The sequence below is a fragment of the Sorex fumeus genome, unplaced genomic scaffold (genome assembly GCF_029834395.1).
Source record: "Sorex fumeus unplaced genomic scaffold, SorFum_2.1 ptg000003l, whole genome shotgun sequence".
Lineage (NCBI taxonomy): Eukaryota > Metazoa > Chordata > Mammalia > Eulipotyphla > Soricidae > Sorex > Sorex fumeus.
The window spans coordinates 55731835-55747868 of record NW_026606060.1 but is presented as its reverse complement, the minus strand read 5'-3'; the positions used below and the strand labels follow the sequence as shown (position 1 = coordinate 55747868).

The 16034-nt window shown below is 40.5% G+C and overlaps 1 protein-coding gene across 6 annotated transcripts in view; it reads right to left on the bottom strand.

Annotated features, from left to right (window-relative positions):
• Positions 1-16034, bottom strand: part of LOC130025093 (C-type lectin domain family 2 member D11-like) — a 139094-nt gene that overhangs the window by 96118 nt on the left and 26942 nt on the right. For all 6 annotated transcript variants that reach the window (XR_008792644.1, XM_056116019.1, XM_056116011.1 and 3 more), the window contains one exon: positions 6327-6449. Coding sequence is in view for 5 of the 6 variants with exons in the window: in XM_056116019.1 (XP_055971994.1) it covers positions 6327-6449 (123 nt within the window). In the remaining variant the exon portion in view is untranslated. The remainder of the gene's footprint in view (positions 1-6326; positions 6450-16034) is intronic.

The following is a 16034-nucleotide window of genomic DNA, read 5'->3' as shown; positions in this document are numbered from 1 at the left end:
AAGCTCATTGAGGTTTCTCAGGAGTTCAAGATGCCACTCTGTCTAACATTCATTGATTTAAAGAAGGCTTTTGATTTTGTTGAGACTGAAGTGGTCATTGAAGCTCTAGCCAAACAGGGCATTCAAATTCAATACATCAGGATCCTTTGTGAGCTGTATTATGGATTCACTATCAAGATCTCACCATTCTACAAGGAAGTGATCATTGACATCAAGAGAGGAATTCAGCAGGACGATACCATTTCACCTAAACTCTTCAGTGCCACCCTCGAGAACGTCATGCAACAACTGGAATGGGAAGGAATAGGAGTGAAGATAGACAGCTGGCAACTACACCACCTCCGCTTTGCTGATGACATCGCTCTAATAACATCAAACATTAGCCAAGCTGCACGAATGCTGGCCAACTTAGACCATAGTATGGAAAAGTCAAACTGCAGCTGAATCTCACGAAGACAGTGTTCATGAAAAACAGACTAGTTCCTGAAGTTCCATTTGCTCTCAATGGAGCAAACATTCCCAAATGCAGCAGTTATCTGTACCTAGGTCGAAAACTCAACCTGACGAATGACCTAGCACCTGAGCTGCACAGGAGGAAAAGAGTATCGTGGAATGCCTTTAAGAGCTTCAAAGAAATAGCTAAGAGGACGAAAAACCTCTGGTTCTGGACACATCTCTTCGACTCCACTGTTATTCCTGCACTAATATACGCCTCAGAGACCCTAAAAAAACAAGATGAGAATGCTATTTGGGTCTCACAAAGGGTAATCAAAAGAGCTATACTTGGAGTATCATGCTTCACTCAAGTGAGAGAACGAATCTAGAGTTCCGACTTCCATCAACAATTGAGAATCAGGGACACTGTCCTGTTTGCCATGAGTCGAAAATCAGATGATCTCCTAATGTGATTTGAAGATGACCGCTGGACTAGAGCTGTTACTGACTGGATTTCATAGATCTCAAAAGACCATATGGCCGCCGACCTACGAGATGGTGAGACTTCTTTGTCAAGACCCTGAACAAAGAGTTAGGGGCTCTTTGTGTTTATGGATCGAGCAGACACCATTGGGCTACACGAGCACACCACAGGGATGATGAGAGGCTACTGGAGCCCGCTGCAGCAAATTGATGAGTCACAGAATGTCAAGTGATCAAGTGATCAAGTTATCAAGGACAAAATATGCCACCCAAATATTATGCTTATAACAAAAACACAATATAGTGCTTTCTACATTTTTATATTTTTGTTTTATATGAACTTCTTTTAAAAATCAATAAAATATTTTTGGCTTCTCTTAAATGTTCTGAAATAACCAATATTTTGTAATAAGGTGTAAGAAGAAGAATCAAATATTATTATTTCACATTTTGTCCATTTTTTATCTCCTATAGTTACTAAGACTATATTGTTCTTTAAGGCCAGTGAATGAAAAAAAAAGGTATCAAAATACTGAATACCAATGATGACTTAAATTTCCTCACATTTAAAGAAAAACAATCCCTTACAACGAGTGGCTTAGACAGGAAATCAAAGAGGAAATCAAAAGATTCCTAGAAACGAATGAAAATGAGAACACGAGTTACCAAAACTTATGGGACACAGCAAAAGCTGTGCTAAGAGGAAAGTTTATAGCTCTACAAGTATTCCTCAGAAAGGAGGAGCGAGCACACATAAGTAACCTAACCTCACAGCTTAAGAGCTTGGAGAAGGACCAAAAAAAGGAGCACAACTCGAACAGGAGGAAGGAAATAATAAAACTCAGAGCAGAGATTAACGAGATGGAAACCCAAAAAACAATCTGAAAGATCAATGAAACCAAGAGTTGGTTCTTCGAGAAAATTAACAAGATCGATAAGCCTCTAGCAAAACTCACAAAGAAAGGGAAAGAGAATACCCTAATAAACCGAATCAGAAATGAAAAGGGGGTCATTACAACAGAAACTACAGAAATTCAAAGGATCCTCAGGGAATACTTTGAAAAACTTTATGCCACGGAACATCAAAACCTCGAGGAAATGGATAAATTCCTAGACTCCTACAGATTCCCAAGGCTGAACCAAGAAGACCTGGAATACGTGAACAGACCTATCACCATCAAGGAAATTGAAATGGTAATAAAAAGTCTCCCCAAGCACAAAAACCCTGGCCCGGATGGATTCACTAGTGAATTCTTCAAAATCTTTAAAGAGGACTTACTCCCAATTCTCTTTAAGCTTTTCCTCGAAATTGAAATATCAAAAACACTTCCGAACAGATTTTAAGAATCAAATATCACACTGATACCAAAAGCAGACAGAGATACCACAAAGAGAATTACAGACCGATATCCCTGATGAACACAGATGCAAAGATCCTCAATAAATTACTAGCAAATAGAATCCAACTACTAATCAAAAAGATCATACACCATGACCAAGTAGGATTCATCCCAGGGATGCAAGCATGGTTCAACATTCGGAACTCAATCGACATAATCCATCATATCAAAAAAAGAAAAGATAAAAAGCATATGATCATATCAATAGATGCAGAGAAAGCATTTGACAAGATCCAGCACCCATTTATGATGAAAACTCTAGCCAAAATGGGTATAGAGGGGACCTTCCACAACATAATTAAAGCCATCTACCACAAGCCTACAGCAAGCATTATCCTCAATGGGGAAAAACTGAGAGACTTCCCTCTAAGATCAGGGACGAGACAAGGATGCCCACTATCTCCACTGCTGTTCAATATAGTACTGGAAGTACTTGCAATAGCTCTCAGGCAAGAAAAAGATATTAATGGCATTCAGGTAGGAAAGGAAGAAATCAAGCTCTCACTATTCGCAGATGATATGATACTCTACTTAGAGAACCCAATAACTTCCACCAAAAAACTCCTAGAAACAATAGACTCGTAGAGTAAAGTTGCAGGCTATATAATCAATACCCCAATGTCCATGGCTTTCCTATACGCAAACAGTGAGAGAGAAAAAAGCAACATGAAAAAAACAATCCCATTCACAATTGTGCCCCAGAAAATCAAGTACCTAGGAATCAGCTTAACTAAGGAAGTAAAGGACCTGTACAAAGAAAACTACAAAACACTACTTCAGGAAATAAAAGAGGACATGAGGAATTGGAAAGATATCACCTGCTCATGGGTCGGGAGACTTAACATTGTCAACATGGCAATACTACCAAAAGCATTGTATAAATTCAATGCAATCCCTATAAGGATACCCATGACATTTTTCAAAGAAATGGAGCAAACACTCCTGAAATTTATATGGAACAATAAGCCCCCACGAATAGCTAAAGTAATTAATGGGAAAAAGAAAATGGGAGGAATCAAACTCCCAAACTTCAAACTGTACTACAAAGCAGTAATAAATAAAACAGCATGGTACTGGAACAAAGGCAGAACTGCAGACCAATGGAACAGGGTTGAATACACTGACATTCCCCTCAATCATATGATCATCTAATCTTTGATAAAGGTGCAAGTAATGTGAAGTGGAGTAAGGAAAGCCTCTTTAACAAATTGTGCTGGCATCACTGGACAGCTACATGCAAAAAAATGGGCTCGGAACTCTGCCTAACACCATGTACAAAAGTAAGATCAAAATGGATTAAAGACCTCAACATCAGACCAGAAACCATAAGGTACATTGAAGATAAAGTTGGCAAAACCCTCCATGACATTGAAGCTAATGGTATCTTCAAAGATGCCACGCCACTGGCCGAGCAAGTGAAAACAGAGATAGATAAATGGGACTATCTTAAACTAAGAAGCTTCTGCACCTCAAAAGAAACAGTGACCAAAATACAAAGACAGTCTACAGAATGGGAAAGGATATTCGCCGAATACCCATCTGACAAGGGGTTGATATCCAGGATATACAAAATACTGGTTAAACTCCACAAGAAGAAAACATCCAACTCCATCCAAAAATGGGGCAATGAAATGAACAGAAACTTTCTCAAAGAAGAAATCCGAATGGCAAAAAAGCACATGAGAAAATGCTCTACATCATTAATCATCAGGGAGATGCAGATCAAAACCACAATGAGATACCATCTCACACCTCAGAGACTGGCCCACATTCAAAAGAACAAAAGCAACCTATGCTGGCGTGGATGTGGCGAGAAAGGGACACTCCTTCACTGTTGGTGGGAATGTCCACTGGTTCAGCCCTTCGGGAAAACAGTATGGACGATTCTCAAAAAATTAGAAATTGAGCTCCCATTTGTCTCAGCAATACCACTCCTGGGAATATATCCCAAAGAGGCAAAAATGCATAGTCGAAGTGACATCTGTACTTGTTTGTTTATTGCAGCACTCTTTACAATAGCCAGAAGCTGGAAGAAACCTGAATGTCCAAAAACAGATGACTGGTTAAAGAATCTTTGGTACATCTACACAATGGAGTACTATGTAGCTGTTAGAAAAGATGAAGTCATGAAATTTACATACAAGTGGTACAACATGGAAAGTATCATGCTAAGCGAAATGAGTCAGAAAGAGAGGGATAGACATAGAAACATTGCATTCATCTGGGGGATATAAAGTAATAAAATATGAGATTAATACCCAAGAATAGCTGAGATCAGCACCAGGAGGATTACTCCATAGCTTAGTGGCCAGCCGGGCATTCTAGAGGAAAGGGCAGCTCAGATAGAGAATGGAACATCAAATAAAGGGTGTTTGGAGGATCCTCCCAGGAGGGGAGATGCATGTCGAAGGTAGACTATGGACTGAACATGTTTGCCACTCAATGCCTCTTTTGCAGACCGCAACACCCAAAAGGAGAGAGAGAACACAGGGATTTCCCTGCCACACAGGCAGGGGGGGATGGGAGGATGGGGGTGGGGGGGATATTATCCATGGTGGTAGAAAATGGGCACTGGTGGAGGGATGGGTAGCTGATCATTGTATAATTGAAACCCAAGCACAAAAAATTATAAATCTACAACTGTACCTCATGGTGTTTAACTAATAAAAAATAAATAAAAAATAAATAAAAAAGAATATAGCACTATTTAAAAAAAGAAAATTCAGATTCTAGTAGATAATTTTAAGAATGACACTTACAAATTTTAGAAACTATATAATTTGCAACAATTAATCTTCAGTAAAAATTGTTAGTTGTTATTAGATTTAAGAAATGCTTCAAGATGGGCTCAGTACATGCCTTATCTATGTGAGACCCTCACTTGAATCCCCAGCATGAATCTCCCCTACCCTTACCCCTCACTCCAACGAAACTAAAAAAAAAAAATGTCTGGTTCATATAGGAGTTGTTGGAAGAAGGTCTTTATAGATACAAAATAATAAAATCAAAATAGATGAAATAATTATTAATTCTGATAAGTTATTTATTTCTGATCAATTCTTTATACAAATAAATACTTGTTAAGGCATATAGTTCCATACTTTTGAACATTCTCTGTGCAAGAAACAGATCCAAAGATAAAACCCTTGATAAGGCTTTTTCTTATCAAGAATGATAACTCATTTCTTGCCATGGTTTAGGAGAAAATCCTTAGACTTATATAGGAGTCTCTTGTTGCATATCTTCATATGCAATCTGTTATAAAATACTGTGGTTCCAACATTCAAAATATCCAGAACTTGACCGCCCTACCACACCCCCGCTGCACTCATCAGATCTAAGCTACCACTATTTGTCACCTAGATTTCTACATGATAACCCGAGTACATCTCCTCGATTCTCCCCTTCTCTTATAACAACCACTTCTTAATAGTAAAGTAAAAATGATCATTCTCCAAAGCAAGTCTTGAAGCCACGGTATTCCTCTTTACAACTCTCCTTTTCCTAATTTTCCCTACTCTATTCAAGTTTAACCCAAAGTCTTTTAGTGGCTCCCAAGGCTACTGCCTCCTGGATCCATCCCATGATTCTTCCTTTGTGTCACCTTGTTCTAGCCCCGGCAATCTCCTTGTTCTGATTCAAAGCACTAGGTATAGTCCTTCTTTGGGATTTTGCTCTATTGTTTTCTGTGCCTGAATCATTTTCCCCAATTATCAGCATACTATCTTTATCTCATCAAAAGTTTGCAGAAAGAGATAGATTCTCACTGAAGAGTATGTGTCACTTCTATGTGCATTGTTGCTTGTTTCTCTACCCCTACCTTAATTTATTATGACAGTTACATCTTTCTTCTGGAATGTAAATTGGAAGAAGGAAGTTTTATGTTTCATTCACCAATATACCCCAGGCACCTTGCACAGTGCCTGGCACAAAACAGAACTCAAAGGAATAGTTATGACTATTTAATGTATGGAGGACATTATAGAGTTTGCAAAACAAATAACTTACCTATACAAGCAACACAAGTTATAGCCATAGGTATTATGTTGAACACAACAAGGAGGAGGCAGTAAGCACGTCTGTGAAGAGTTTCAGATCGAGTTGTTCTATATTTTTCTTGGTGACGTACACCTTTAAAGTAAAATATAATAATTTCTTTCCCCTGAAACCGTTATGAGAAAAACAAGTTTATTACAAAAATATACTTCCAACATCTGTTGCAGCACAATTTCCCTATTGCCAATCCCTTTCACGAAAGGTCATGACCCATATGCTATTATCATGGGTCAAAGAGGGTCTAAAATAAAAGAAATAGAATCTCCATCCATAGGAAATCCTACAAGTATAGGCAAAGGAGTTAAGGAAGATGGAGAGAAAGAGAAAAAAGTAGAAAGGTCAGGTGTGAGGATCAGCAGTGAGGCATATGCCTCTTCTGTGTCAGGTAGAGTATCAAAGACATGCCTATAGGCAATAGGTGGATTCAAATTCTTCCTGTCACTCATTAACAGGAAGACTCCAATCAAAAACCACAAGCAGGTGTCACCTCACATGGTTTAGAGCTGCTAGCAATGTTGATAAAGCGCAATGTTGATAAAGATGTGGTGAAAACCTTCATCTAGACTATATTAAGAACCTTGAAAACTCAAAATAAGAAAAATACCAAGTTGAAATGGGTTTTGAATCACCAGTTTGCATATCTTAATATAAAATTGAAGAAGATGATAAGTTAACACATAAAAATGTGTTCAAGTTAGCCTGAATTAAAGAAATGTTAATTAAACTCTGCTCGAGCGGGCCCAGTAACGTCTCCATTGGAGACTTTGTTGTTACTGTGTCTGGCATATCGAATACTCTCGGTAGCTTGCCGGGCTCTCCGAGAGGGGCGGAGGAATTGAACTCGGGTCGGCCATGTTGGCCGCTTGTAAGGCGAACGCCCTACCCGCTGTGCTATCGCTCCGAATTACCTCTCTCTGCCTATTGAGAACATAAAATAAAACAAAATAAAGAACAAGCGGAGAATTGAAATTCTCATGCACTGATGTTGAAAATATAAGATGGTACAGCCACTTTGTAAAGGCAACTTTGCAGTTTGGGGCAGTAAATACAAATTAACATGTGTTAACCATGGTGTCATATTTTGGTATCAAAATCAACTCGATGTTTTGTATTTAAACAGGAAAAATAAAGCTTAACTTTACTCAAAACCTACATAGACATATAATACCTCTGTTATTTAGCACTAAAACATGCAAGAGTCTAAATTCTATTGGAGGAAAAACAAAATGCTGTCCAGCACCAAGCCAAAGGAAGAATGAACTCGTGGTCACAATTGTTTGCTCCTCACTGGACTTTGACCTGACTAAGGTTAACAATCAGCCTTCTCTCTTCCACACAGACGTCTAAACTCTGGGTTACCTCTAAGATTCAAAAAGCATTAAAGCACTGATACAGGACATATCCGCCTTTAACAGCTATCTTGAGAATCAGCAGAAAGCAGTGTGCTGCTGAAATAACAGCCATAGGACTTAAAGATAGCCCTGTGACAATTGGGCCCTAGCAAAGCAAGTCCCAGCCCATATCCTGTCCTGCAGCTATGGCAGGCTAGCAACACCAAGTACCCCCATCTCCTCCTTGCACCTGGAATTCGCCAGATAAGGCCACAAGGCCATGTAATAGATCAAATGTATTGGATGCTTTGTGTGCAGGTTTGTTCTGAAATGCGAGGGAAGATACCCTATAAAAATCCCCCACTGAAGGGGCTGGGGGCTCTCAGTCACTGATGGTTTGCGGTCATGCTGTGAGCCTGAGCATGCTCGAATAAACCTCTTGCTTTTGCATGGACTTGGTCTCTCAGAGTTTTCCTTGACAGGTGGGGCTGTCCTGAGCTCGGACCCTAACATCTGGGGGCTCACCCGGGATTGGGAGCAAAGGGACCCCTGCCCACCTGATCAGGACCTCCCTGACAGACCTTCCGAGGTAAGTAAGGCGCCTATACCCAGTGATCGCTATACCCAGTTGGTGTGCCGGCCAGTCAGGGGACTCTTGCAGTGGCTGTCAGGTCGGGTCCGAGAGGACCTCCTGACTGTGGCGAACAGATGTGTTCCGAGACCACAGGTCACGACCCTGCAGGACACTCCAGTGGTGGTAGAGCCCCGGGGACGCCTGGAAGACTCCATTTGGGGGAAGGAGACACGGAAATCTCCTTCCAGGCAGAGAGCGAGATAGTGAAGTTTTTACCGGCACCCCTTCCAACAGCTGGAAGACCTCTCCCCTTGGCATGTAACAAACAGGAGATTGGCTAGTCAGGCTGGGAAATGGGAAGCAGTGTTCCCAATCGGCCTACAGGGCTTCTTTGCCCTGGGGGCTGCTCCTTCCTTTCTCAGTCCATCAGTTTTCTCCCTGCCATATTTGAAGCGTCAGATTGATCTATCAACTGCAGATATGTGCACATGTACGTGTGGTGGTCTTTAGTCAGTTCATTGTCTGTCTGTCTGTCTGTCTGTCTGTCTGTCTCTCTGTCTGTGTGGAACACTCGAGTGCTGGAACCAGGTTGAAATCAGAAGTAGAAATTCTAGAGATGTCAGTAATATGCAACTCAGTGATTTAAGGAATGCAGTTGTTTTTGGAACTTGTTAGACAAGGTTTAAACGAAGATTTCTTATCAGAAAATTACCTACAGAGAAAGCAGGATTCTCAATCTAAATTTCTTATTGGAAGAACATTAATAGTTATTGACAGTTGTAATGCTTTTGAACTTAAGAATCTGTACTGTCCAGGAAGAGTTGAAGAATTAGAGCCTAAAACTAAAGTGAGATAAGAGTTCAGAGAAAGCAAGAACTTATCTTACAAGCCTCAGCTAACTTTTATGAAAAATTTGTAAGAGGCAGTTTCCCTTTTCTCACAGAAACCTAGCAGGGTTTAGATATGCAGATCTCAGGTGCTACCTGTGCCTGATCTTTGGGATGTAGATTCCCAGCTCTAGCCAGGCTAGTCTTTGGTATGCAAAGCTCAGATACTTGTCTTTGGGATGTAGGTTCCAAGCTCTAGCAGACTGGTCTTTGGGATGCAAGCCCAAGTGCTTGTAGCTTTTGAAAGTGCTTGTGAAATGTTTCGGTTTGGTTTTGTATCTTCTTTCAGGAGGCCAAAATTACTGGCTTTCAGATGTAAAGAAACAATGTACATTTTTCTGCCTCAAAGTTTTTATTTTTTCCTGTAACTCCTTTTGATGACATCACTGTATTGTGCACTTTAGAGGCACCATGATCTATATGAGGAATTTAGTTGTTTTACAAACAACAGAGGTACTTAACCACTAAAATAAAGTTTCCTAATATTCATAAATAGTTTTCTTATATCTCCATAAACATTGACAGTCCAAGTGCTTTTTCTTATGCTAATATCAAATTTTGGTAAAAATCCAAAGGTCTTTTTCTGTGTCCGAAAACATGTTTGTATTCTTGTGGAATTGGTAAAAGTATCTGGTGTAGAAAGCTTATGATTTTAAATAACTAAGGTACAAGAACTATTAAAATTAAGCCAAAGAAGGTTTTATCATGTTTAATAAGAATTGGTGGTTCAAAGGTTTTATGCTGTTATATCAATGTACATATTTGTATCTGCATTGGATTATTAGAATATTTGACCTAGAAAATCTTATGAGTTGAAATAATGTGGTACATAAAAACAGGTTCATGTTAATTTTAAAATGAGTTTCGAGAGTTATCAAGTTGGTTGCAAAACCTATTTTACCATCGTTTTATTTGACCTACGAGACTTTTGGTAACTAAAGTCCTAGAGGTATTTAGCAAAGAATTGTAAGTGATCTCAGATGTCATCTTGATAGAGTTAAGCCATAGCATTTTGCCTTGGAAAAATTTGAGAAAAGAATGGAGAATGGCATGGGAATGTGGGAACTTTTACTGACTATTAATCAGCCTGTCCAGTATATGAAAATGTATGCCATTATGATAATTGCAAAGCTTTGTCTCCAGGTATCAACCTAGTCCTGACCCTCAGAGAGCTTAGTACACAAGTGTGAACTGCTTTCTGTTCTATGGTAATCTGAGTGTTTAATCTCATTGTATTTGTGTTTTCCTAGAAATCAGATTTCTAAGATGTCTCTTCGTTAATTTCTAATGTGAAGTGAACTTTTGCCCAGTGAATGTATGTTGTAAGAACTTGAGTTGTGAGCATCTCTAAAGCCTTTTAAATATCGATAGAACTGATCTAATCCCTTTGAAATAGCACTGCAGAGTATAGTTTTGTCATGTTAATTGAGATTATTGGTACCTGTGCCTGAACTTGGGAGACCATGTTGTACTAATATAGATGTATGTCATCAGTCAGAAAGATAATGAATGAAGATATCGTCTGTGGGAAAAAGGAAAGGAATCCTGTTAAGTTGATTTTTAAATGAATGAAAGTTACAGAATGTATGTAAAAGGAATGTGTAGAAGGTTTGAGGTTTGCTTAAGAAAAGGAACTGATCAAATTGTTTTGTTGTAAGAAAATCTTTAAATCACATGCAGAATTGTTCTAGTACCTTTTTGGTAAGATCTATGGAAAATAAGATAGGTGGATTATCCGGACTCCTGTTACAGTGCTCTTAAAATAATTGAATTTTCCAAAGTTGCAGGGAATCAAGGGTTTTTTGACATGGGGTTAAATGAATTAGGCATGTTAAACTGTACTCTGAACTCCTGGTACAGTGCTCTTAATAATGGGAAATTAAGGTTTTCAACAAGGGTATGAAAACATGATGTTAAACTGTATGCTTTATCTCTACAGATTTTAGCTTCTTTGACTAGGACCCACAGCAAACAGATGTGTTACATCTCTGTGAGTAAAGTGATATGCTTGCTTTTCTCTTCTTTTGTACCTTCAGTATGTTTTTGATGTTTCATGGCACTATGTTGGTTTGCATAAATCCAGATAAATCTTTCCTCTCTGTAATAGGGTCTGCCCCTCATGCAGACAGGAAAAACCAACTATGGGATCCCAAAGCCCTCTTCCAGGGAACAGTCAGGGGATCTGTCTAAATGACAGGAGCAGGGATTTAACAGGTACTGTTTCAAGTACCCTACAAACCTCAGGGCGACCCTACAGGCAGGCCAGCTCAAGGAAAGACTGGAAATCATGACTGCTATGGAGAATGAGGAATCTAGGACTCTGCAATGACTAACTCATTCTGGGCCTACTCTCAGCGTCAAGGAAAAACCTAGAAACCAGGATTTCTCCCAGGCCTGAAGAAGGGATGGGATGGACTCCTTTCTGCCAGGACATCTATGTGGAAAATGAGGCCCAAAAGCTACATCCAGCTCAACCTGAAGGCTCGAGGCCATCTATACAGTTCATCGTGGGACATCTTCTGGCCAGGCCTGAGTAGCTCTGATGTGCCAAATCAGATTAATGCCACTATTGGTGTGTCTCCTGTCTTTAGCCGATCCCCAGGACTTCTCAGTAAATAATGGGGTATCACAAATGGAGAGTTCTCTAATCTTACTGTGTTTATGCAAAAGAACAAGCCAGGTTTGTTAATCTATCTTGCAAAGTTTTAAAATGGGGGTAGAGAGAAAACCATGTTTCTGAAACTTGCTTTTTGTAAGAATCAGATGCTAATTCCACAGAGGTGATTGAATAAATGTATCCTAATCTTGATCTAAAAGGCACCCCCTTTGGGGAAATTTAGATAAAACTTGGTTTACTGTCTGTAGGTAAACAGTCTAATCTGTAAAGGAACTCAATGTTATACATGCTGTCACTAGTCTGATCTGAGCAATGGAAGCCAGAGCTTTACTAGGGTGAAGCTCATCTCAAAGTGCAGAATTGCTTTCCCCCAGTCTGAATTGGCCAAAGTGTCGAGAAGGGCATCTAAACTGATTAAATTAGAATAGATTAATATCTAGTTCTAAAATACTGTGAATTTTTTTCTATACTTTATTGCATCTCATTTTCAGTGAACAGTCATTTGGAGAGAACAAGAATATTATCAGCTCTTAATTTCTGTTGCATCATGGGATTTACACCAGAGAATATTCCTCTAAACCAAAATGCTCTGCAGAAGAGGAACAATGGACATTGGAGGTTTCCAAACGGAAGTTGATGGATTTACCCAAAAAGGAAAGTTGCTAACTCCTGGACCAATGCAATGGAATATTATTAAAGAGTTATGTTTTAACACTAGTGAGAACCATCTTCCATGGGGAGGAACTGAACAGCAAGTAAGGTAGAAGGTATAAATATCTGTTGGTTCTCATTGATAGCTTCAGTGTATGGGCAGGAGCTTTTTCAATGTGTACTGAGAAAGCCAGAGAATGGCTTGGTGTTTCTGTGTCCATTAGAAAAATATGGACACAGGAAGTCATATTATCAACCAAACCTGTTTGTATAGTTAATCCTTTTCATTGTTTTAGTGATAGAGATGGGTATGGCCTTATGTTGCTTTGGTTTCTGTTGCTTTAACTCTTGTTTTTTAAGACAGCAAACAACATTGTCCTCACTGGGTCAGAAAGGAACTTCTAATCCTTCAGGATCTAACCATTTCAAAGTAATATCCCTCAGTCTAATCTATTTGCTCTTTTCTTTCAGATAACTTCAGGAACCCAACAAATTCATTGCCTGAGGCCCATTATAAATTTAGGTAGTCTGAGATTTCCCCCTTTCACAAGCAGGGTCTGCGCCCCTTGTCAGCATGAAGCAGCTTCAGAAGATAGACAGCAGACTAATTTCCCCTTAAAGATTTAAGGTGGTCTAATCTCTAGGGGGGATATGATGTAGGCAGGTAGACAGGGAAGGCCCCCTCCCAAAGCAATGACAAAAGCCAGCCCTGCAGAAAATAGGAAAACAGGAACTAAGCCTTAATAAGACCCTCACCTGGCTCCAGCAAGAGACCCAAAGAAGCTCCTGCAGGAATAAAAGGCCAGGAAAGGAATTTCAAAGAAGACCATCACCACTCCCATCCTCCCTGGTAACCTCCTTAGCAACAGACTTTTTCCTGGGAGGAAGCCCCACGTGGGGGCAGGTTGGAGAAACCCTATAAAGGCCACCTTGAACAAAGAAGGCCTGTGCATATGCTGCCCGAGCCCATGTGCTGCTTGCGCCCATGTGGCCAAGCACATGTGGTGCCCGAGCACAAGTGTCACCCACATCTCCCTCTTGAGATGTGTACTTTCATGCTTCGTGTCTAATGCTAGGATGTGTCTAGGGGTTCTCCACCCTTGGAGAAGCCCGTGCTCTCTCTTGAGTATGTTTCTCTCTCTCTCTCTCTCTCTCTCTCTCTCTCTCACTCTCTCTCTCTCTCACACACACACACACACCTAAAAATTCTCCAAATAAAATCTATTTGTTTCACTGCTTGTCTACTCCTGAAATTCCTTTCTGTGAGGTGAGACAAGGACCCAGTAACCCTGGGTCCCGGGTGGCAGAGGCGAGTGGGGAGAAAGTGACCATCTTTCTCCTCCCCACTTCACATAAGTCACCCATGGGGCCCACCGACATCAGCTTCAGTGTATGGGCAGAAACTTTTCAATCTGCCTTGAGAAAGCCAGAGAATGGCTTGGTGTTTCTGTGTCCAGTAGAAAAATCTGGACACAGGAAGTCATTTTTCTATCAGCCAAACCTGTGGGTAGAGTTAACTCTAGATTTTTTTTAAGACAGCAAACAACTCTGTCCTTACTGGGTCAGAAAGGAACTCCTACTCCTCCAGGGTCTAACCATTTCAAAGTAATATCCCTCAGTCTAATCGAACTGATCTTTTCTTTCAGATTACTTCAGGAACCCAAACAATTCATTGCTGAGGGCCACTAAAAAGCTGAGGTAGCATGAAATTTAACCCCTTGTGTGGGCAGGGCCAGCGTCCCATTGTCAGCATGAAGCAGCTCCAGAAGATGGACCTTCTGCCATTCTCCCTTAAATCCGGTTTAAGAGAGAGCCTGTTAGCCTTACCCTGGCAGTGTTGTCGGGATTAGGAGTAGCTGCAGGGAGAGGTACTGGAACCACCTCACTAATCAAGGCTCCTAAACAGCTGGAACAACTGCACATAGCTATTAATCAAGACCAAAAGGCGATTGAAGGCTCCATATCAGCCTTGGAAAGAAGTACAACATCCTTGTCAGAAGTGGTCCTCCAAAACAGGCGAGGGCTGGACTTGTTATTCCTGAAGGAAGGTGGGTTATGTGTGGCCCTAAGGGAGGAGTGTTGTATCTACGCTGACCACACTGGGGTGGCCAGAGACTCCATGGCCAAGTTAAGAGAAAGAATACAGGCCCAGGAGAAACATCTGCTGGATCAGCAGGGTTGGTTCAAAGGATGGTTCCACAAGTCCCCATGGCTGACCACTTAACTCTCAGCCCTAGCAGGACGTCTCGTTCTGCTCTGCCTAATAATGACAATCGGCCCTTGCCTTCTTAGTCACCTGCTTGCATTTATACAAAACCGACTGGGAGAGGTCAAGCTATTAGTGATGAGACAACAATACCAGGCATTACAGAATGAAGGTCTCTAGGATTAGAAGACCTACTAGAAGAAAAGGAGGGGGGGGGGATGAAAGATAGCCCCATGACAATTGGGCCCCAGCAAAGCAAGTCCCAGCCCATATCCTGTCCTGCAGCTGCAGCTGGCTAGCAACACCAAGTACCCCATCTCCTCCTTGCACCTGGAATTTGCCAGATAAGGCCACAAGGCCATGTAATAGTTCAAATGTATTGGATGCTTTGTGTGCGGGTTTGTTCTGAAATGCGTGGGAAGATATCCTATAAAAAGCCCCCTCTGAAGGGGCTTTGGGCTCTCAGTCACTGACGGTTTGTGGTCATGCTGTAAGCCCGAGCATGCTCGAATAAACCTCTTGCTTTTGCATGGACTTGGTCTCTCAGAGTTTTCCTTGACAGGTGAGACTGTCCTGAGCTCGGACCCTAAAAGGACCCCCTCATACTCTCTTCCCCTCGTGACTACAAGACACTGTACAAAAATTAAAATCATACTTAAGATAAAGTTCCTGCTCACACTCTTTCAACTACTGCATTTCACATGGATCTCGCAGTATCACAGAAGTTTTGACCTAAGTTCTAGTCAGAGAAGAAGAAATGTAGAATAGATGGTCTAAAACTATTCTCAGTAACATATCAGGAGATGTCTTGAGACAAAAATCTTATATCCCATTCTTTCTGGTCCTGAATCCAAAAAAATGTCCTAAAAATTTAGTGTATTTCATGATTTTTGATTGGGACAGGGGTAAGAGGTAAATTTCTCTTCAAACTCCAAAAATCTATTTGCCACTGTTATTAGTGTCCCCAAACCCCTGTCTCTTTTCTCCTTTTTTCCCTGAATCTAATGTCCTCCCCAGTATCCAGCTCCATTTCTCTCTTATTTCTCTTCTTCCACCTGGACCACCTGGACTGTCCTCTCCCAATCTCCTTCAAAGTCATATGCCACCTATATTGCACTCTGACACCATAACCACTGGATTTCTAGTTGGGAATATGGTATAAGTCACAACGTCTCAAAAGAACAAAGAAACAGACCAGATGTTTTTCCAATATAAATGCTAGTTTCATAATCCAAAAACAGTTCAAAATTTGCATTTCTCATGTGAAACATTCTTACTGGGCAGTTTAGTTTAACAAGTATGACATCTTGATTAGTCACACAGCTTTAGTTAGTGAAACCTTATCTTAATTGAAAAATATTAGCATTCTTTACTAAGTTGTTATTAAATACAAA